Raw genomic sequence first — 24,381 nt, 5'->3', positions numbered from 1 at the left:
ATTTGTCAAATTTGTTCAAATTTAAGAGCAGACAAGATCTTTACTATATGTATCCTAAGATTCAGCTCATGCTCAACTTTCTTGAAGAAAACATTACACTAATATCACATTTAAAAAAGACAAATTTTACTGATAAATGAGCAGCTTCAGCATAAATTATTGCAGCATTCCTACAGTAAAGGCACAAGTGTAAATCAAATCTTTAGTTGTCTTTCATTCAATTTTTGTTTAGTGCTGCATTTCCTAAAAATATGGGCCAATGTGGCCCAAAACATTAATTTGTATCCACTGTTATTTTTTCAAAGGTGAAGAGGTCAGTGTTTAATGATTCTGTTCATTCATAATGTAAACAAGCGTCTGTAAACTAGAAAAGCAATTATCAACTCACACCTCCTTCAAAATACTTAAAGAAAAGAAGATTTCCTATCTTCTTTCCATTATGCCTAAGGACTTTAGGGTTTAAGTAAATGTCTCTACTCCTGGAATTTCACAATATGCAGTGAGATTTTCTTCAAATAGCACTCTTCAAATTCCTAAGAAGCAAAAAATTCATGTAATCATTGTATTAGTTAAATGTGTCCTATCATCTTAGAACATTTTGGAATCACCTATCTTTACACTGATTTTTATCAAAAATACTAATCTTATGGCTAAGACTTTCTTAGTGTGGCTAATTCTATCAAAGCAGTAATTTCATATTTATCAATTCAAAACATGGACCTGCATTTTACCACAACAGGTTACATCCATCTTCACTGCCTTTACTCAAGAGACCCACTATAACAGCAAGTCAACTTAAAGCAATTACCTAAGAAGCAGCATCTGACCAATTTACCACCCTCAGAGTATAAATACAAAATGTTACACAGGTATTTTTCTTTTGTATGGGTATAAAAATAACAAATAATGTTTTATAGAATTACCAGCCATAAATTTTCTACCCAAGTCTGGATGACTAGAAAACCCCAGAATTGAACTAAAATCATTAGAAAGATATATAACATATCTTTTATATATCTTTCTAATGATTTTATGTTCTCTTCACAGGTGTTTTGGGGGGAAAAAAGATTTTATGGATCAAATGGAAAACATTCTTCTCATATACCTTGGATACACGTATATCACAATTGATACATATAATATTAAACCAGCTTGTCTATTACAGCTGTTCAACCAAAAATTTAAGATTATGGAGAAAGGATAGCAGAAGTTTTGTACGCAGGAAGTACCTTTAACACTTGATCTTGCCTCCTACTGGTCCTACCAAGTTCGCATTAGAGAATGACTCTGATTCAAAGAAGTAAATAAAGGCACGTTTAATACAAAACATGTTATGCAGTCCCAAAGGGCAACTGAATGAAAGAAACTGATTTCAAAGAGCTCTTTCAGAAGCTCCTCAAGTAGTCCTGGGGTTCCCAACTCCTTACCTATATTGGATCTTTAAAATATTTTTCTGTTGAACTCCAATAAGCGTTATGTACTTATCTTTTTCTTCAAAAATCAAAGACTGCACTGATGTGATGTTCATCACCAACCTCACATATTTCATAGTATTGAGCTTAAAGAAACCCCTCACAAAACTACTGTCTTAGCTTTTCAGTATAGGTTACCATTGTGAAGCAATTCTACCCCATCAACAGATGGTTTAGTCAGCTGAGATATCATCTTTCATAAAAATTTAAACTTGCCATGACTTTGGCTCCCCGAAATGGAGATAATTAATACTGTAGAGATCCATGTCTTCAGTGTGCCATGCAAATGTTGTTTTCCACATGCCAAAATACAGATATGGTGTATTTACACCCTCGATAGAAATTCCACACTCTTCTCCTACAACATCCAATATTGTATTAAGATGGGCAATATTCCATTCCTTAACACCCTGAAAGAGATACATAATAAATATACTGATCAGTTTATCAAGCAATGCAACTTTATATAATAGTCTCAGTCAAAAAATAGACACCTGATCTAGCCCTTCAAAAACTGTATGTTCATACGAATTTGTAAGCACTTGAGAAGACAGTTGAAGTTACTAGAAGAAAAATTCTCTTGACCTTAGTAAGTTTTAGATCAAGTCACAAGTTTGAGATGTTCAGGGCAGAGAATATAAGGAAGTTCATATCTGATTTAGACTTAGTACATCAAATCTAACATGGATTAAAACACCGTACACAATAGAAATAACAGCTGCAGACAAAATCTTTGATGAGTTGATAGCTGGAAGCCATTAAATTTCACTGGGCCTATCTATGCTTTTTTATTACTTAAAAAGTAATACCAAACAGCATGAAAAATGATTTAAAAATTTATTTTACATGCATGTATTTACCATTTCTCTGTAAAGTATACAAACATAAAATGATTACATCACTTCAGAGATATTTCTAATCATGATGTACTGCAGAAATCTATTATTTCCTGGGATTTAAGCTGTTTCCTTACATTATTGCCCATAAAATCTGTATATTAAAAGTCATTCAGAAAGCAATACAAGTGGTTTTGTTGTATTTCAGATTCAATCACAAAGTGCAATTCTAATTCCAGGTAATACAGCATGTAAGAGACAGTATAACCAAGATCAAAGCTACAAAACAGAAGAGAAAAAGATTAGACTTCATTATAACAGCAATTATTAGCACCTCCAGGGAGGACATTAGCTGGTGCTCAAGCAGTTAGAAAAACAAGAAATACAATCAAAACTATTAAAAACTCAATTCAGGCAAGTTTTCTTGGAAAGACAGCCTCTAAGCATACCCTTAACCGTAAGCTGCTCTGCTCACCACCCAGCACCGAACCTACAGTTCTAGTAACCTTAGTCGTTGGGGAATAAAATAATGGTAGACTTCAGACCTAATGCATCTGATTAAGGCTAAGTAACATGATGACATTCAATAGTTGGACAGCTGGAGAAGTAAGAATATAGGTTAAAGCAAGAAGTAATGAAAATTTAATACTCTCAGTTTTCATCTCATTTTTTGAGATTTTTATGTCAAGCATGTTAAGTATGCAGCAACTAGAATTGATATATAAGAAGGTAATGTCTGCATGAAGCTCAGAATTGTTGTTATTGAACAGGCACTTCTGACTGCCTTAATAAGTGAAATAGTCATAGAGGCAGTCAGAAGTGCCTGTTCAATAACAATTCTTAATAAGTGAAACAGTCAAAGGAGTAAAGGATGTTTACAGAATTAATTCAATTCAGACAGTTATTTTTGTTCTTCTTTTAAAATTAAAGCCTTGACTTTGATGTATTTGTTAAACATAAAGGCACCTCAAATTTTAAAATTAAAAAAATATAGAATTCATATGATAAAAGAAAAAAAATAATATGAACTCAAACAGTAAATGCTGGTAAAATCTGCACCTTTCAAATATAAAAAGCAGCAGCAGCAAGTTAACGGAACTGTAAAATAAAATATTTGTTTGAAGAAACAACTTTAACCAGTAAGTCCTCAAATCAGTTTAAAATTTTATTTTTTTAAAAACATATACAATTTTTCTCTCTTTACAAGTTGTGCAGTCCATTTGGAGAAACAAATTAATTCACCAAACTAAGAGCAATGTCTCAATCGTGTAAGCACATATAGAGGGTTGGAAGAAAACATTTTTACTCGTAAAAATCAACTGTTAATCTAGGCAGTCTACTCTGACAGTGGCCAAAAGTAGACAGGAAACAGCGTAAGTAAAGCAGTACTTCCCCAGAATACCCTTACAACCCGCAGCAATCTGCAGTTTGAAGGTTTCTTCAGACGGAGGTATTACCTTTCTACTTAAAAGTATCCCATGGGCTTTTTTACCCATTATTCATCCCATAACATCCTTTCACCCATGTAAGCTCTTAGCAACCATAACGTCCTGAATTAAGTAACAGATAAGAGAATAAATTACTTTTTTATGACACATCTCATGTTTTCACATTCTGTTAAGACGTATCACAACTAGTCACCAAGGAAACTGCTAATGGTTTGTCCTAAAACAAAAGCAAATCCTCCCATGGAGACCAATCCTAGGACAAATAGCTTGTTTCAAAATACCAAACATACTAAATAAACAATCCACAACTTCTACACAAGATACATGAGCTATTTCCTTCTCCTACAGACTATTTTGGACAAATACTCTTAGCTAAAAAGGAAATAGTCACTCAAACTGACTGAAACACTAAAGTCACACTGATTCATTTCAACTCCTCCTAATTCCTTGAACTTAAAAAATTAAATCGATTTTATATTTATGCCTAAATTGTTACCAGTAATTATCACAAATTATTATTAAATATGTTTCTTTACCTCGCAGACCTCTCTATTTTTAATATTCCAAAACATTAATGCTTACACAATTTTTTAAGCAAAATATCCGTTCTAACTTTTCCAGTAGTTACATTACTAGTTTCAGACTTAACAATTGCTATGCACACTAAAAGGATCCCTGCTGTAAAAGAGCAGTTTAACAGGTGAATACATAACAATACTTCTCAAAATTAAAGTACATTTTAGCAGGTTATGCTATGTTTAATAACCATTGTTAGAACATCAGTACGTATAGCACTTGACCATGAGGTGTATCTGGTAGTTTCTTACAAATACATTCAGACATTATAAACTATTCAATGTTAGGAAAACATATTTATTCTGCTCAAAATATCACAATTATATCCAAATATTATCATAATTTCAAGAGAATGTGTAACAATAATATTTCTAATTTATCCACATTTCTAATGGTAGATTCTTTAAAGAATACCTGTCATCATTGACAACTGTACCATATAATCCAATATCTGGAAAAAAGCTGAAAACAACATATTTTACTTTCTTTAAACAGACTCGAAACACCTTACCAATTGTCATCATTGCTACACATATTACATTTACTTTGTATTTCCTGAGAGAAATATTATAAGGTAAACAGTGGCCTATACAGAAGACCATTATTCCAATATTCACTAATTTTGAAGATGATTCAAACTTACTGTAAATTACTATCCAGAGTTTTTATTACTCTTAACAGCTTTTGCATCTGCTTATAAAACAACATGGAGATAAAGTGGGACACTTGACAATAAATTCTCATCTGAACACTTGCACAGTTTAGAAGGAGCTTACCCATTGTTTTTTCAAAGACAAAGAATAATCTAAATCTCAGTATACTGGTAAAAAGTAAAGTTCAGGGTTGTAAGCAGAGACCTCTTTGCACATAAGAATAAAACAGGCTCCAAATGCAGTGATTTTTTATTAATTTCATTTTTTTAGAAGTACTTACAAAAGTGACATGATGCTATTCTTTGTACTTTATTTAAAAAAATCAGCTAAGACTGTGATGTATTCTATTTTTAAGAACATGATTTCTGTATGTATACATTATTACACACAATCTTTTTTCAGTGTTTAATTTTTCCTGTGATAATCTCAGGGCTTCATTTCAATATTAATCTGGCAAACAAGATATTAGTTGTACAAGTAAGATTAAAAAGCCCTTATGACTGACTATAATAGCTCAAATAATAAAGAAGAGTAAAAAAACCAATTTAAGAGAGACTGGAAAGGAGTAGGAGAAACATTACAGAAAAATTGTGTGCTTGGTAAACCACTCCTCATTCCAAACAATCATTCACTCACACCAATGAATATAATAAACTGCCAGGTTTTTACTGTGCCTTCGAAGTCATTAAAATACAGAAACAAAAATGCTGCAAAGAGAATCTCTGCACTATAAACACACAGATTAGGAAATACAAACAATCTCCTCATTACATCTGCTTTTACTTCTCAGCATTTTTAAGGATATAACCATTGATTTTGCAGCACCCTTTTCAAGGGTGGGCAAGTAGATTCTTTGGAAACGCAGGCTAGAACCAAATATCTTAATGACTGCTCACAGTGATCTCAACTATGAGCAGATCACAGAGAAAGAACATCATGGAATCACAGAATCATTTAGGTTGGAAAAGACCTTGAAGATCATCAAGAACTATCATTAACTTGGCTCTGCCAAGGCCACCACTAAACCATGTCCCTAAGCATCATACCTATGGGTCTTTTAAATATCCCCAGGAATGGTGGCTTAACTACTTTCCTGAGCACCCTGCTCCTGTGATTGTAATCCCTTCCTTGAAGAAATTGTTTCCTAAAATTCCAAGGTAAACTTCCCCACTGGCACAACTTGAGACAGTTTCCTGTTGTCCTGCTGCTTGTAACTTCATAGGATTAATGTTCCAGACCCTTCACTAGATTTGTTGCCCTTCTCTTGAAATGCTTCAGCAACTCAATGTCCTCCTTGCAGTGAGGGGCCAAAACTGAACACAGGATTTGAGGTGTGGTCTCACCAGTACAAAGTACAGGGGGACAACAACTTGCCTGGTCCTGCTGGCCACACTATTGCTGATGCATGCCAGGATACCATCAGCCTTTTTGGCCACTTGGGCACACTGCTGGCTCATATTCAGCCACTGTCCAGGTCCTTTTCTGCCTGGCAGCTTTCCAGCCACTCCTGTAGCACTGCCTGGGGTTTCTGTGATCCAAGGGCACAACTCAGCCTTGTTGAACCTCATCCTATCGACCTCAGACCATCAATCCAGCCTGTCCAGATCCCTCTGCAGAGCCTTTCTACCCTCCAGCAGAGCAACACCCCAGCCCAGTTTGGTGTCATCTTCAAACTGACTTGAAGGTGCCCTCAATCCCCTTGTCCAGATTATCAAAAAAGACATAAAAGAGGACTGGCCCCAACACTGAGCCCAGGGGCCACTACTTGTGACTGCCCCCCAGATGGATTTAACTCCACTCTCTGGGCCTGACCATACAGTTTTTAACCCAGCAAAGAGTAGAAGAGTAGACCTATCTCAATTTCACTTCAGAATTCTCTACCCAACCCCTGCTCCCTGTCCTATATCCCCCACTCCCACACAAGCAGCTCAAGGAAATGGAGAAGGAAGGTTGCTTTCAGTTCATCCCACATTGCCTCTGCCACTTCTTCCACTGCTCCAACATGGGGTCTGGGTCTCTCCCACAGGAGACAGTCCTCCATGAACTTCTCCATGTGAGTCTTTCCCACTGGCTACAGTTCTTCACAAACTGCTTTTAGCTCCTGGGTATTTCTTGTTAATGCTTGAATTCTGTCAGAGGATCCTTGCTCATCCATGCAGACCTCTGGCATTTTTTCCTGACTTCCTGCTGGGAGGAGGACTAGTCTTGAGCTTAGAGAAGGTGAAACACCAACCAGCTTCCTTGGGCCCTTGTTTCCTCCAGGGCCTTATCCATTGGGACTCTAACAAGGAGATCACTGAAGACACCAAAGTCTGCTCTCCTGACAGCCAGGGTTGTGGTCCTGTCTTTTGTCCTAACACGTCCCCTTAAGATCCCAAACCCTGCCATCTCACAGTCACTCTGCCAAAGCTGCCCTCGACATTCACATCCACAACAAATCCTTTCTTGTTTGTGAGAGATCCAGCAGACAAGTTTGGTCAGGAAGTTGTTACTGATGCTCTCCAAAGACTCTTGGATTGTTTATGCCTGCTGCTCTCCTGCAGCCTTAGGTTTAGCTACAACCCAAGTGCCATCCCATTCATTTAGAATCCAAGTTCTACACATAATGTCAAGGTGCTGCTTTAAAATCAAGTTGGCTACTCTGTCAAGGGATATGGCAGGAAATTCAAGTACATCAGTTGCTTGAGCAAGTAACACATTAGAGATGTACCTACAATTTAGCAAAAATAACCGTTAGCCTACAAACTCCACTGAATCAATCACTCTTGTATTAGTAATCAAATATGCTCCCCATACCTTATACATGGGAGAAGGTAGGCACTAGAAGTTGTCTTATCAGGAGAAATAAAACTAAAAGAAAAATGGAAGTAAAGTGCTATCTTCAAGACAGCAGCTGAGTCGCGAGAGAGACACAAAACAATATTTTTATGTGCTTCTTCCAAACTTGGCTTTTCTCTACGGAATAGCAGATGCAATTGTCAGCACTGAAGTCAGATGTGTTTTATGACTTGATTCATTATAAACTTCAAATCGGTCACTTTTCTTTGGACCTTTGAAACTAGGAAGATTTTCCCCACCTAGTAGCTAGATCAGTCAATGTAAGGGTCACGCTTTTTCCTGAGTCACCTACATTGCCATTATCCTACAAAGCACTGCAATTAAATGTAACAGCAATCAGAATGTATACAGGACAGAATAATATTTCAAGCAAACCTTGACCTGGAATTTATTTTCTATAAAGCTCTATAGAGTGCACAGAACACTTGTTCTCATAGATTATTTCCTTAATTGTAAAGACTTAATCTGAATTCAAAGATGTCAAGATATTTTAAATAAATAACAAAGATTCTGGAATAATTCAAATATCACAACGGTAAACTTTAAATCATTGATGGGAGTTGTCAAATTTCAAAGCATGCATTGATAGCTTTGTTCTTCTTTTGTTTGGGTTTTATTTGTTTTGTGAGTTCTTTTTCTGTTCCATGTAACACAGGCTTTATAACTTTGCCCCATCTTCCAACCCCCTCAGAACCTGTCATCCTCTGGCTTTAAAAAAATCAAATACTACAAGACCTATGATCTCTCTGGCACAATGCAAGCAAAGTGCTGGATTCCACAAGCAACAGTATGTTTCTTAAATAATACTAATAGTAAAAATTAAGGCTTCATCATGCTTCAGATATAGATGTCTGAAGATAAAATTGACTGTCACCAATGGAAAAGAAAACGTAATTTGTAAACTGTTAAACTGAAGAATACGGATTTACAGCACAGCAGTATTTCTCACTAATTTTGATGACCCATGTAGACATATAAACCACATTTTCACTAAGTTCCTTGTGGTTTTCCACCTAGAACTCTGTCAGATACTTACCTTAAATGTAACATCTCTAACAATCTTTTTTCTTTAAAATGCATTTTGTAGAAAGTATGCATTTGTTTTGTTTCTCGCAAATAGGCTGCTATGACAAATTAATCCTATCATTCCCTTTCTGCCCTATGGTGCCAAAAATGTCAGTAATTTGTATTCATCTCCTTTCCACAAATAATGACAATCCTGAAGGAAACTGAACAAAACATAAGAACAACCTCTAATTTCAAACAAATTCAAGAAGATCTTTTCTTAGCACTATCTTCATGCATTAAAACATGAAAAATATTAGTTGTGCAAGTACACCATCTGCTGGCCAAGAAGTAACTGTGGCAAAATTATTCTAAGACAACATTTTGATCACTGTAACTTTCTCACCAACAGCTTGGTACCAGAGTTTTTTTCCTTCTTTTCCTTTATACATCACTGGGCTGTATACCATCACAGTGCCCGACATTAACTGCTCAAGTCTGCTCACATTCCTCAATGTCAATTCCTCTCACTAACATTTCTCCTTTGTTATATATATTTAAATAGTACCCATTTTATCACAAGCATCAAGGTTTTTTTAGTCTACTTTTTATTGCTTTCTTCCCCACTCTCTGCAACTTATTTCAGTGCTTCGTTTCCTTCTCCTATGCATATAGCATCTGAGTTAGGATCTCTGAATGCTGCCCTTCTCACTTCCCCATTTGCTTTTTTTTCTGACCTCCCTTCCTCAGCTTCCCAATCTAATGAGTGCAACTCCACAAGAATGAAATCTCTGACCTTCTCTTTGACCAGTCAGCATTTCCAAATTAGACGTTACTGCATTCATTTCTTTGGAAATGTTGCTCATGCAACAGTGAACTTAAGATACTGAAGACAAAAGCAAACATAATCAAAACAAAGCATATATTTGTGAAAAGTTATACCATAAGTATAAGAAAAAAAATCAGAGAAGAAAAGGGGCAAACTTCTATTTCTTGAAACAAAGACTGTTTTTCTGTGCCTTATTTCAGTCTTTACAAAGCAACAGCCACCTAGAATGTCTCTTTGCCAAAACATTCCAAATTAGAATCTTCAATTATTCTCTAACTTATTTTTTAAAATAGCTATTTGGACACACAATAGAATTTGGACTTGCTACTTTCTCTAAACAATAGACCACTGGACATCTATAGCTATGTTTCAAAGATCACATACTCAGTGCAAAAATTGAATTGCCTTAAGCCATATTGGCTGACCATATTTATCTTTGGACAGTTCTCAAGTAATCTGTCTTCTGTGAAGAAATGTGAAATACTAGTAGAGCCTCAGACCATCTGCCACAGGGAAATCATACTTTTTTTTTTAATGATTGGAGAAGGCAGTTACATAGAACATCAAGAACTCCACACATGGTAGATTCTTTTAATATTTGCCCTGTATTTTTTAAATCCTCAATTTTTTTCTGAAATGCTAACATTTCTCCTGTTAGTCTGATTACTTAAGATAATCCCTCCAAAATCTAGCTCCTATCGTTACTTAAACAGCCTAACAGATATCAATGACTATTGTGTAATTCTTTGGATAATGAGATTTGTGCTAAGAGTCCCTTTATTATCCGTAGAGATCATGGCAAGTAACCAGCAACATTTATTTCCTTGGGAAATATCAATTTTGTCTGTTTTAACTGAAAGGTAAACAGTAAGTGTAAGCACATTTCCAGGAAACTGTGGCATTCCAAACATGTATAAAGTACAACTATTTTAATCATATTCCTCAGTGAAAGAGGAAGAAATATTAAGTATCTCATGTTTTTAAGTAAAAGGTATTTAAAATATCTCTTTTAAGTTCCACATAAGCACACAAAAAATACATACTAAAATGTTAATAAACAAATAAATAAGTTGGAAGTAATCTTAAAGTTCTGGAGAGTTCAAAGTGAAGAAAGGGAGGAGTCATGATCTGGAAGAGTAGCAATATTCTACCGTCTAAAGACAGAACTGTCTGACTCTTGCAGGTGTAGAGTTAATTTCAACCTTTCTTAGAGTCTTTAAAGTGAGTAACACAAAAATTTCAAAAGACAGATTCACCGTCACAAAACAAGACTGTATCCTTTAAGTACAATACCCTTTAAAAGAGGGCTGGAAGACACAAACTTCATAAAAAGCTATGCATACTTCATCATAAATGCTCCCATTGATATCTGCTCCATATATTGGTGCCACAAAAGTCAAGTTCCTCCAGTATTTACGCTCCAGATCTTCGTAATCTGTGTATCTTGGGGTGCGGTATCTGCAAAGGAAGAGGTAGGCAAAGGTTCATCACAGTCTTTCAACAACCACCTTCACAATGGACTATGCTTCTGAACCTGAAAATTGAATTCTAAGAGATCACTTTATTTCAAATTTTTCAAAACAGAGGAATTACTACTTGTCCTGACTTCTTAGTGTCATAATTAACCATATCATGGAACCTTCTTCCTGACAGCCCCAGTAAGTGAAGTCATCCACCTACTTAAACAACATTTGCTTCAGTCTCCAGCAGCTGATCAGGACATCTACTGACTGTCCTCAGGCTGAACCCTTCCCTTTCATTTCCCTTCCGTAAAAAAACACGCATGGAAAAGTCATGCAGTTAACAAGTGTTTATTATTTTCCTACCTCATCACCAGTTCTGCAAAGACACAGATATAGGTCTTGCATAAGCCTGCCTCAGAACAGCTCAAACTTACTAAATCAGCCCATGCATCAGCCCTGCCAGGCAAGATCAGTACTTTCTTCTCTTCTTTCTTCCCCAGTAAAACCTTTCAAAAAAGTTGCAATATTTCAAACAATTGATACCAAAAATTCTACAATGCAGAGAAAAAATATTTAAGGGACTTTTTACTCCTTTATAACAGCAAAAGATACCATACTTATATGCTTAATTGAAGGTACCTAATAAACACATGCTTAAACATATTATGTATATAGTTCTAGGAGGTTACTCATGTAAAATCTTGTGGGAACACAACACAAGCACTCTACCATAGAAACATCTATCAACAGCTTTGCCTCAGGATCCTTTGTCAGACCTCTGTTCTCCCATATTCAGGTCTTCAGAAAAGAAAACTTGCTCCCCCATTACTCCAACACTGAGAAATGAAGTTTCATATTAGAACTGCCAACATGCTACACTTGAACAACTGGAAAGAAAATCCAAACGTACAGGACTTAAGGAGACCAGGTAGACTTACATCATGTAATAACTGTTAACAGAGACAAAAAAACTTAACAAAAATCATCTTAACCACAGCATTCTCAGCAAGAGAGTTGTTTATTATTCTTCATGATATAGCTCCAGAAATCAGATTGTTTATTTCTGCTTGGCACTGAGAAATATGCATACATGAACTCCTTGATTACAGGATGCAGCTATGCCCTTATTTCCCAGAGGTCAAGTAGAGAAGTATTTTGGTTCAATGGTGAGTTGCACATGTCTAAACAAATAAGAGATGAAATCCATTAGACTGAGTACACATGATCTTTTTAAAGGCAACTATGATTTAATTTAGATGTTCGAGGCCCTTCTCTCTTACTAAAAGGAAACAGATAACATCACAATAGTCAAGAAAAGGGTCATTAACAGATAAGTCTTCTCCATTAAGGAACAAAATTATTTTTATGGGAGAACAGAGGCTCTCAGCTACCTGATAGTTTAATAAATACAGACTTAGAGTGTCATAGGAGGTTATATGACACATTTTCTCAAAAGCAGTGATGAATATTTAGAACAACCTACAACTAGTAATAAATAAGAAGCCGTCCCAACAGTTCTTAATTTTGTCTATGAAATTAAGTTGCCATCTGATTTCAGTAAAAACCATGAAAACTGAAATCAGAAACACTTCCAATATAGCGTCCATACTAAAGAATAATAAACATCATGATACATACTAAAATCTTCACAGTTTTGCATTATGAAACTATTTTAACAAATTAGTGTCTCGTTTTATTATAGGTTAACAAAATGTAAACTTTTTAACATCGATGAAAAAGTATAATTGAAAATGACATCAGATACCACAGAATTCTTATGTTCTATTCCCATCTCTAACAGTTACTAAACAATTTTAAAAACTACAAAATAGGTTCCCACTCCCACTTAACAGAGAAAGAGTACTGTAAGTGTGATAAACACAATTTTTCACAAGTAATACAAGGGTGGAAATACCAATCCATTTTAATTGAAGAAAAAAGATTATCCATTTTGCACTATTGTAAAGGCATGGATATCATGGGACACAATTGCTGAGGAGTCTCCTTAAAAACTTTTCACGTCCTAGTTTGTCCTGATCTTGACAGCAGCTTCTCTTCTTACATCTTAATTCCTTAATTAACTTATGAGACAAACCTTGCTTTAAACTAAGGCAGTGTTACCTTCCTCTATTCAAATATCTTTTCTAAGATGCTTTGACTCACCTCCCAGAAACTATTTTCACTCAGTTTTGAGAAAATACTGAAGTAAAATGTATTCTTTCCATGGGGTCAAAAGGACAAGGAAGAATTCCTTCTATCCATTCCCTCTTCTTGGAATGCTCACCAATTTGAAACTTTTCAGTACAGTGCCTAGCCCTCTATAAACTCTCCCTTAATATCCATAACCAAAACATAAACATTCACTAGATGCAGCTAAGTTCTCATAGATTAATGCAAAACTTCTGGACAAGTTAAAAAAGATGCTGGGGTTTTTTCAGAATTACATGATGATAGGCCATTCCAGTACCAAGGAATTAAATTTTAAACATGAATAGGTGTAATCAAATTAAAACTCAGATGTTAGTCTGTATTATTTTCTACTACTGTACTATTTTCTACATAACCATCTTTTAGAACAGAAAGAAAAAAGGCAGACGGAAAGCATCATGTCTCAGGTTTTCTAGATGCTTTCTTGATGTCATGGTATCAGATGCCTTCAATAACACAAACAAAAACAATATTCACATTGTTGTACCCCTAGGAGCCAGGAAAAAAGTAAAAAAAAAAATCACCACTTGCCTTGCACAATTCAAAGAAATCACAATATGTGAAGATAAATATTTGTCTTTCTAAGCAAGACATACATACTTGTCACTGTTGGCCAGTTGTTTGAACTCCTTCACTGTCATGGGCTTTTTCTGAATGTTGTACTGTGTGAAAAGCCCCGACTGGCCAGTGACTATCTGTTGAATTGGAGCAGGAATCACCAAATCTTCAATATCATTATAATGTTTTCTTGGCTTCCACTCCTTTGGTGGGATAACCTTTAAATTCAAAAATAAAACACAGGACATCACAGTTGCTGTATCAGTTCAAAACATCCTGGAAAAAATTGAAAGAACCAGTCAAATATGACCACATGATCAAATGAACACTTGCTTACCAGCTGTTTCACACTAACTAATTGAAGTGCTCCTAGATAATGCAGAAAGAAACTCAAAATAGGGATAGTATCACCTTAATTCACAAGCAGCAACTTGCTCATCTACAGCAACTCAATCAAACATATTTTAGAAAGCCTTGCAATTGAAAAATAGTTCAGAATCCATGGTATGATACATATTTAGTGTTAAAAAATGCATGGATGTTGCATTTGGGGATATGGCTTAGTGGTGAACATGGTGGTGTAAGGTCAATGGTTGGACTCAATGATCTTTGAATCTTTTTCAAACCTAACAATTCAAAGATATAAAATTTTTATCGCCAATTAAAATACTCATACAAAAAACTGACACTCCCCTGTCTAAATGTTATTTGGTATAAACAGTATATATAATTCTATTTTTTACTGAAAAGTGAAAAAAGTACAGCTATTTTAGAGACCTTAAGATTTGAGAGTCTGCGCAACTCACTCCCCATAACACTGCAGGATGCAACTCTGTTATAGTAAGAGTTTGCACTAATCTAGATATATTAGCTTTTATAATTACATGATTTAATCCTCATAATTGAAGATTAAAGCTATGTGCAGATTTACCAATTGTAAAGTTAACATATTTATTTCAAGTACCACAAAATTGCTCACAGTCTATGAGAACTACTCAGCAGATTCTAAGTGTTAGCAATAAAGTCACTAAGAATTTCAAAGAAGACTGTAGTAACACCGGTGTTTTTTAACAGGGCTGTGTAATTTTGAACATTCTTTGCATGTATTATTTTACCTGAAAACAGAAAACTCTCTAGATGTTAACTGCATCACTTATAAAACACAGGAACAGAAAATTTTTATATATATATTTTTGGTCTGGTTTTTGGGTTGAACTTTTACTTGTCCAAAGGCTCAATGCCATGTTTTTTGAATCACTCATTATATTCATTCTTTTCTGCCATGCTCAAATCAACTTTTCACAAGTCACAAATAGGCAAATTGTAATGCTAATGTACTCAAACAGTTATTCCTCAAAGAAATCCAGTCAAGACCATTTGTGCTAACAAGCACAAACATCAAGCTAAAGAAAAGTTTTAAGAAAGCAACATACTTCCAAACCTAAAGTTTTTAATTCAAACATTTTTATCCAGTCTTTACACAAATGCAACTCCCTCTTTTCCTTTTTTCCTTCTCAGCTCCCATAGGACTTCCGCTGTACAGGGACTGCTTAGCAAGTTGTCTGCTTTTAGAGAAAAAAAGTAAGCGAATCATCTTGTGATTCCTACTTACTTCTTTCACAGAAATCGTAAATTATATGCACATCAATAAAATACAGAATGTTAGTCTGAAGTTAGTTTGATGCATTGAGAAGTCATGCATCCAGAATATATGCATAGAAATCAAATACGTGCACAGAGATTTCCATTTTCATGATTATTAAGCATAAAGTTGTAGGTTTGGTTCAACTATAAGAATACTGAAAAGCAATATTTGCATTACCTTACTTAATTCAAGGTCAGTGTGTTTTAAGCAATAAAAATATTTTTCTGAATACAGGTTCAAAGTATCTCCTTCCAGCTAACTGGAGCGTGTTTATTGCCGTTGTAATTAGTGTACTGGTTAGAGAAGTGAATTCTCTGGGGATCAATAAGCAAAGTACCACTTTAAAAGAAAATAAAAATAGAGCTCCTGCCCAAAGAATTTGCATTTTCTAACAAAGATTAGGACAACGACTGAAAATGTTAAAATATCATGTCCAAAGCGACAGGCATTAGACAGTGTAAGAGCCGGAAATAATGACCAGATCTCTGTGACCTGTTCCACTGAAGCCTCTACATATTCCCTTTAGTAAAAATAACCTCTTCAAAGTCAGGCAAGTTAGGTTTATTCAATGGAAGCAACTTAGATCAAATTCATCAATCAAGCTTTTGAAAGCTCAAATATGAAAAAGGAAAAACCTAAGGTAACACTTTCTCATTTACTTATTTATTTATCCATTTATCAAAGATCTTAAGCATATTAATACTGTCTAGTATCATGTAGTGTGATATGCATTCAGATTTAGACAGGGATGTCTTAGTTATATCAGTCTCCTCCATGAAGACAGCACTTTAGTACTACTGAGGTTACTGCAGAGTGCCCTCAACACGTACATTTCTGTTAAATCCTCTTTCATATACTGGTAATCTCCTGTTGTACATCTGACTCTGAATGGCACTGGCTACTATTTCTATGTAACTACTTCTCCCCAACTCCTCTGAAAATTGGTTTTCTTGCACTTGTCAATATCTATTTTCAGCATAATATTCCAAAATTACTTTTCTACTTGCCGATGTGACTGAAAATTAATTTAACTATTTTGCTTTACATAAATTCACTTTGAGACTTCAAAACAATTCTTATTCCAGTAAAGACCAACTAATCTATCAGTGTGCCCTGGTTTTCATTTGTTCCATTCTTTCCAGTCCTTGTTTTCCAAGTCTTGGACTCTCTGTAACAGTAAGACTAAAATAGGGGGGTTTTTTATGCCTAAAGCTCATTCCAGACTTTCAAAAGCCTAATGGTGATTTTTTTTGCCAATATTGTTTATCAAGTACCTTAATCACTTGTACCAGACATAGTATTAGGAACTTATGGGGTCGTTATGATTTTTTTAATGTTTTATTTCCCATAGTCCCTCCCTCCTCCAATACATGCAAGCCTTACAGTAATTTTATCCCTATTTACATACACATATTCTCCTACACAGGTAACAGGTCTTCTCCCCTTACACCTTCACATTTAACCTAAAGTGTTGGATACACTTATTCTGATTGTGTTCTCAGTTCAGAAGTTAAATTACTGTTTCTGCATATGCATATAGTTCTTCTGGTAGTTGTTATTCTCTTCACATTAATACTTCAGCTTGCACATGCTAGACTTCAGAAAAATTAGGTTCTTTGTAAGGTAATTTTACAGTACTATCAAAACAGAAAAAATGTATTTTTTCTTGTTATTTTAAAATTAATTTCCAAAACCCAGAAAATATCCCTTTGCAGCATGAATTATTCACTTGATAAGACTTGTTTTAAAAAATATTTAGTTGGTTTATTTTTATTTATGAATTCTTTTGAGATATACCAGAATATAGTGAAAAACAGAACTCAGAATTCTCAAGACAAAGTAGTAATACATAGCAAGTAACTGTCAGACTAAAAACAGCAAGAGATGCTATTCAAGAAAGTAAGATGATGTCACTACAATGCATTTGAAATTTACTATCCAAAATGAAAGGAGTGCAATAGTTCATCCCCACACAAATAGGTTCCACAATACAGACAGTTGAATATAGGAAAAATTCAGCTCAGGCTTTCCTCTGTTGTCTATTTATCAAATTTCTACTTCTGTTTGCAGAGAAGAGTTTGAGACTATGACCAGTATGTACTCTATCTTCAGAAATAAAAAAAAAACTCAAATAACATACAAGGTTTCCCAAGTGTTAGGAGTTCAGTTTTGCTTTGCTTTACAGGAAGCAGGATGAGGGAGTGGGCAGGGGAAAACCAAGAATTGCAAGTCTTGTTTCTCTTCTCTCAGATTCTAAATGTCTTGACTATGCAACATTTGCTTAAAAACCCAGTGATGGAGATGGCTAAGCACTTACAATAATTAAGCTAGTACTTCTGGACCTGCACCGGGTGCTGCTGGTTTGAAAGGCAGCAAAACAGATACAGTGTAAACACTTTTGTGATGTATCACTAAATTACATCAGACTGAACCTCTGACAATCACTCTCTGTGAGGGGAGGGACACCTGCTGTAAGGTCCTGGATGTGCACACGTTCAATGGGCAATACAATCGCAGATAGTGTCCCTCCAATGCTCATTAATAAAGAGATAACATGATCACCCTTAAAAAGAAAACTATTTCCATTTAAACAGTGCCTCACATACGTCACTATTGACTGTACTGGGATTATTTGCTCCAGTAAAGCTTTACACAACCCTAAAAGATCAAGTTCAACACCTGTTCAAGATTACTTTAATTTACACTGTCAACTACCTGTTTAGTTCCGATTTGACAAAAACTAGTTTAAATCTACACAAAATGAGATCCTATTTTGCTACTGTAAACTTGTAAACAATTAGCAGTTAGAAAACAGTATACATCATCATCATTAGTCTGCACAAAACATCAGAGATACCGAAAGGCTCTTTCTTAAAACAGTAACAAATCAGCACCTATTCACTGAAAATCATTTAGAATGTTAAAAACTAAAAAGGTCACGAATTGTAATCAGCAAAATACAAATACTAGGAGAACAGGTATTAGGAACAATCTTCCTTCTATGTTACGGATGTTTACCTTTGCAACTCCAGCCCTATGAGCACCCTGTGATTCCATGTACGCTAAGTATTTGTTGAATTCCCTGAATTCATCCATTGAAGGCCTAAAAGTCATGATTTTGCAGCTTGGGTTCGGAGGACTATCTGAGATGACAGCAGCCATTCTGATTCACTTTCAATCCAGCTCTAAACAAAGAAAAAAAAAGAAAAAAATTACATACACTGTAGAGTATAATCTGTAAAACAAATTCTGAGATTCAACATACTTGGTTTCAGACATGAAAAAAAGTTTCTAAAATCATCTGCCCAAGCTAGTATAAAAGGCACAAAACAAATGTTTATTTTTTCACTTTACTCTTTTAAGAATACTCAGCTTTTACCCAGCACAAACTTTGTTGTAAGTGATATGTACACAGTTCAGTCCATACCTCCATTTATACAGCATGTTTTCTCAAGTTAACCTGGCATCTTCTGTGTAGATCCATCTGGATGCTCCCTATCTAGAGAGTTACATTACACAGGTACAATCTAGAGTAACAAAACCACATGTTTGATAAAATATCACTATTATCATTTAGTAAATGGTAAACAGCAATTACGCACTTTCCCACTCACACTGCAAATACAGAGAAAAAGCACTTTATTTCCTAGGTCTCACATTAGCACTTTAACAAGAAGACTATACAGTACTCCTCATTCTCTGAAAGCTCTGCAGCAGAAAACAGTCCGCAAGTGATAAACATAAAATCAGCATTTCCTCTTATTTCCATTTCTACACTGAGGATGACTAAAAAAAGTCATATTTCTATTTCATACCAAGATATAGTACTCATGAAAGGACTGATCTTTAGGCAACTGACAGACATACATTACCTTCAGAAGGTGTTGCAATTTCCAGGTATATATCACCATGTGTGATCTATTGTTCACCAAATTCTTCATTAATCTTACAAAAAAGCTCATCCCAGAATACAAATAACTCAGCTGTGACTAGCTTTTTACTGGTTTCGCTTTTGTGAGCATATAATTCATTCCCTCATTTTCTACATCTGCAAAATGCATGCAACTATCTTTTTTTATGCCACACACTGTAACCATACACTTTGCTTGTACGTCACTGTATTAGTCGCTGATTTCATTAGCTTCATGTCTCTTCTAGCTTTGTATGAATCACTGCACAAGAAAGCTGTATGTGCAAGATAAGATGCCTTTACGTCTTTCCACGCTTCATGGTCCTATGAGTATTTCAAAATTTAGTCTGCTTTTTGGATCTTTATTTTTCCTCTCATTTTGCGTCCCAAACTCACCCAGCATATCACTTTCCATTCTTAGCAATTAATTGCATTTCTTTACCCACATTCCCATCTTCAGCAACATCCTATTCCCCTCCCTACACTATATTCCATTCCTGTTTGAATTTAAATTAACTAGACTGCTGCAACTGTGTGTCCAGCTTTTGGCTGAGATAGAGTTAATCTTCTTTCTGACAGCTGGCACAGTGCTGTGGTTTTGCATTCAGTATGAGAATAGAGTTGATAACATGATGTTTCGGTTGTTGCTAAGCACTGCTTACTCTGAATCAAGGCTTCCCATGCCATGAGAGTGAGCAGGTAGAGAAGACACAGGGAAGGAGCATGGTTGGGACACCACATTCCAACTGGGTTACTCCATGCCATAGAACACCATGCCCAGTATATAAACTAGGGATTTGGCCATGACGGGCCAAGAGCTGCCTGGGAACGGGCTGAGCATCACTCAGCGGATGGCGGGCAACTGTGAGCATCGCTTGTCCCTCTCTCTCTCCTTTTCATTGTAATTGATAGCAGTATATTTTATTTTGTTTCAATTATTAAACTGTTCTTATCTCAATCCACAAATTTTACTTTGTTTTTCCAATTCTCCCCACTGGAGGTGGGGTGGGAAGTGACTCCTTTGCAATCTGGGGTTAAATCATGACACTTTCCCATTCCAAAAATCAGTACCACTTTAATTTGAGGGTACTTTTGCATTTAAATTACCAAGTCCATACAGACAAATATACCTTGACATGTGTGAGATAACTTCCCTCAGTAGTAAACAGCTAGCTTGTATACAATACATCCTTTATTTATTCCCATCTATTGAAGTTCCACATATAATCTTTCTGATATGACCAGTCCCAGGAAAATGAAACTTGGATTTATGACCAAAGGTGAAGCTATGTTTTCCTTCGCTGCAAAGTGCAATAGAGAGTGTTTACTATTTGTAATGGTTCACTCACAGTAAAGTGACACTGGAAATGTAATCAAACAGGATATGTGCCTTCCCTTTACAAAATCACCTTTTAGGCTTTCACCTTAAATATATTAAATAAGTATATACATCACTGAAATACACACACACCTCCCTCTAACAACCAAACCCTTTGGTATTTCTTCACTGCGAAAAAAATTAGCAGTCCTCCATTATTCACCATTTTACATCTTTCAATCCATTCCACTGACTGTAAACAAGACAGCCAGCACTCAGTAGTTATTTCATCATAGCACATAGGTAAAAATCCTTCCTTTAATTCTTTCTGTATTCTGCAATAGTGTCAGTGAGGTTCTGGGGCACTTTGCAGGGGAAGAGGAGGGAGAAGGGGAAATGAAGGAGAGGGGAGGAGGGGGGTATAGAAGAGTTATTCTATTGTTGCTTGATTTGGTTTTTCTTATAAAGCAAATTACTTGAGCATCCGCTTATGAGTTTGTCTTCTACGTCACTAATATTCTTTGCTTTAATGAACAGAAAGGACTTAACTGCCTAGTACCAAATCTAGCATTCCCAAACCAAGCTAAGGATTCTAAATGCACTAACTTTAATGGGGAGAGAGAGTATGCTACAAACAATAACAGCTGGAATTATTTTCAGTTAACCAGTAACTGAATTGTTGTCTCATCACACTCACAACATCTCTCAGACATGTCTAAGCCTTATCAGAGCAACTATTTCTGCTTAATTCAATGTGGTACTTGTAAACAATACTACACTAGAAGATTGGCTGATAGGCCAGTGGGTCATGCTGCCATCCAGAGGGACCCTGACAGGCTGGAGAAAATGGGCTGGCAGGAACCTTGTGAAGCTCAAAAAGGGGAAGTGCAGTCCTGCACTTGGAGAGGAACAATCCCAGGCATACGGGGTACATAATGGGGGCTAAAGGCTGGAAAGCAGCTTTGCTGAAAAGGCCTTTGGGAGTTTTGGACACCAAATCAAACACAAGCCAGCAACATTCCCATGAAGCAGATGTGGTTAACTGTGTCCTGGGCTGCACCGGGAAGGAGGCTCATAGCAGATAAATTAAGGTGATCCTTCCCTTTTATTCAGCACTGGTGAGGGCATGCCCAGAGTGTTGTGCCTAGTTTTGGGCTTCCCAATACAAGCACGATATGGAGCTAGCAAGCATGCAACAAAAAGCACCATGACTATGACAAACGGACTGGAGCATCTCCCTCATGAAGGCAAGCTCAGAGAGCTAGGATGATTCAGCCTAGAGAAGAGAAGGCTCTTATCTATGTGTATAAACACCTAATCAGACCACAGAATCACAGAACCACAGAATGTCTTGGGTTGGAAGGAACCTTAAAGGTCATTTAGTTTTAACCTCCCTGCCAGGGGCAGGGATGCCACCCACTAGATCAAGTTGCTCAGAGCCCTATCCAACTTGGCCTTGGAAACTTAAAGGGATGGGGAGTCCACAACCTCTCTAGACACCCTGTTCCAGTGCCTCACCAGCCTCAGTAGATAAGTTTCTTCCTAATATCCAATCTAAAATTACATCCTTTCAGTCGTTCCGTCTTTTCCTATCACTACACGCCCTTGTAAAAAGTCTCTCTCCAGCTTTCCTGTAGCCCCTTCCAGGTACTGAAGGGCCACAAAAAGGTCATCACAGAGCCTTTTCTTCTCTAGGCTGAACAATCGCAATTCTTCTAGTCTTTCCTAACAGGAGAGGAGTTCCATCCCTCTAATCATCTTCATGGTCCTCCTCCGGACTTGCTCCAAAAGGTCAATGTCCTCCCTGTGCTGAGGACTGCAGATGTGGATGGAGCACTCCAGAGGTGGTCTCACCAGTGGATGACTGCAAAAGAGGAAAGCAGGTTTTCTTCAGTGGTGCCGAGTGACAAGATGTCACGTTTTAACCCACTGGAAACTAAATTAACTGTGGATCAGAAGACAACAGGTTTCCCAGCTGCTTGGTTTTCTTACCTTTTAATTCCAAACTGCTAGCCCCATTTTTCCAGCATCGGAGCAGCCAGGTGGCACAACAGCTGAAATCGTTTCATATCTCCTGCAGCTCACTGAAGGACAGGACAGTTACCTCTTTTGTCTCTTCCTCCCGTTCCTGTGATAGCCCTGGTAATGGCTGCCACAATGTTCCTGGTGCTTCACCCTCTTTGCACACCTTGTCCTCCTTTACTAAAGCTGTTTTACAAGGTGACTTTCACACGCATTTATTTTTCTGTACATGGGCAACTGACACCAGCACATCTTGGCCTATCACCAGGGCTGGAGCATCTGCGAAACTGCTGCTCTGTTGTCAGACCTGGAGACCTTCCCCCTCCCTACCACCAGAACTGAGCACTGGTGAACAGGGCTCGGTCAGCCTGGGCCAGGCCCCAGCACATCTGGGTCTCTCTGAAACTTCTAGGTTGATAGCTCATCTCTTCCAAATATTTTACTATTTTTTTTCTGGATTTTGCACTTATTCAGAGGCGAAGCTCCTAAACACTGGAGGTGCCCCACTGTCCTAGGCACTTGCCCACACCATCCCACCCTGTCACTCATAACCATCCAGCCTTGGGGCAGATTACTGGTTGATATTCTTAAACATGTGTAACCTTAAACAAGACTTGAACCATATGCAGTAACATGCTGGCTCCTAGCAAAAGGACCAGGTTGGTTTCAAGGGTACTCAAAAGATATTCCAAAATCCTTAAAATTCTTAAATGCTACTGTAAGAAGCCTTTACGAGAAGGAAGGAAAGAAGGAAAAAAAAATGTAGGAAGATATCTCCCCCGTAAATTGGAGAAAAGGCCAAAGGCATGATTATTCATCATGCCCAGTAGATGACTCCCAAAGTACAGAGGTGACTGCAATACTGAATACAAATACCAGATTAGTTTCCCAACCCACAACATTCACATCATAAGCCAATACTACAGAGTACACCCAAATTATAATCTTAGCTAAGGCCCCTGCAGGACAAACAGCACCACAGGGAACACATACTGCAAGTAATTACACAACACACCTCTGAAAACAAGCACAACAGCTCTCATAGCAAATAAATCAACATTGTAACCAGCAACTATTAATTACAATTAATTGCTTATAACACCTTTGTTTCAACATGCTCTGGTCAGATCTCTGGTTATCTCAATCCTTCCTGCCCAACAATGGATGTCATGGTTTAACCCCAATCTGCAACTAAGTACCATCATTCACTTACCTAGGAGGAGAATCAGGGAACAAAGTAAAACTTATGGGTTGAGATCAGAACAGCTTAATTGAAACAAAGCAAAATTTACTTTTATTATCATCACAGAGAGACACAGAGAAAGCCCAAGAAAAACAAGTGATGCACAATACAGTTGCTCACCATCTGCTGATTGATGCCAAACCCCTGCCCAAACCACAGTCAGCCACTCTTCAGAGTAACTCTCCCAGTTTATATACTGGCATGATATTTCATGCTATGGAATATCCCTTTGGCAGTTCAGATCAGCTGTCCTGGTAAGCTCTCTCCCAGGTTTTCATTCAGCTCCTCACTGTAAAAGCATGAGACACTGAAAAATCCTTGACTTAAGGTAAGCACTGCTTGGCAACAACCAAAACA

General features: G+C 36.7%; 1 protein-coding gene across 5 annotated transcripts in view; it reads right to left on the bottom strand.

Annotated features, from left to right (window-relative positions):
- Positions 1–24,381, bottom strand: part of KDM4C (lysine demethylase 4C) — a 256,405-nt gene that overhangs the window by 220,359 nt on the left and 11,665 nt on the right. For 4 of the 5 annotated variants that reach the window (XM_064641939.1, XM_064641938.1, XM_064641940.1 and 1 more), the window contains exons 3-6: positions 18,550–18,714; positions 13,929–14,104; positions 11,001–11,115; positions 1,689–1,882 (exon numbers count right to left, since the gene is read on the bottom strand). In XM_064641939.1, coding sequence (XP_064498009.1) covers positions 1,689–1,882; positions 11,001–11,115; positions 13,929–14,104; positions 18,550–18,693 — 629 coding nt within the window. In that variant the 5' untranslated portion in view covers positions 18,694–18,714. The remainder of the gene's footprint in view (positions 1–1,688; positions 1,883–11,000; positions 11,116–13,928; positions 14,105–18,549; positions 18,715–24,381) is intronic. The other variant, XM_064641941.1, reaches the window with a different exon arrangement.

The sequence above is a fragment of the Pseudopipra pipra genome, chromosome Z (assembly GCF_036250125.1).
Source record: "Pseudopipra pipra isolate bDixPip1 chromosome Z, bDixPip1.hap1, whole genome shotgun sequence".
NCBI lineage: Eukaryota > Metazoa > Chordata > Aves > Passeriformes > Pipridae > Pseudopipra > Pseudopipra pipra.
This window is presented reverse-complemented; position numbering and strand designations above follow the sequence as displayed.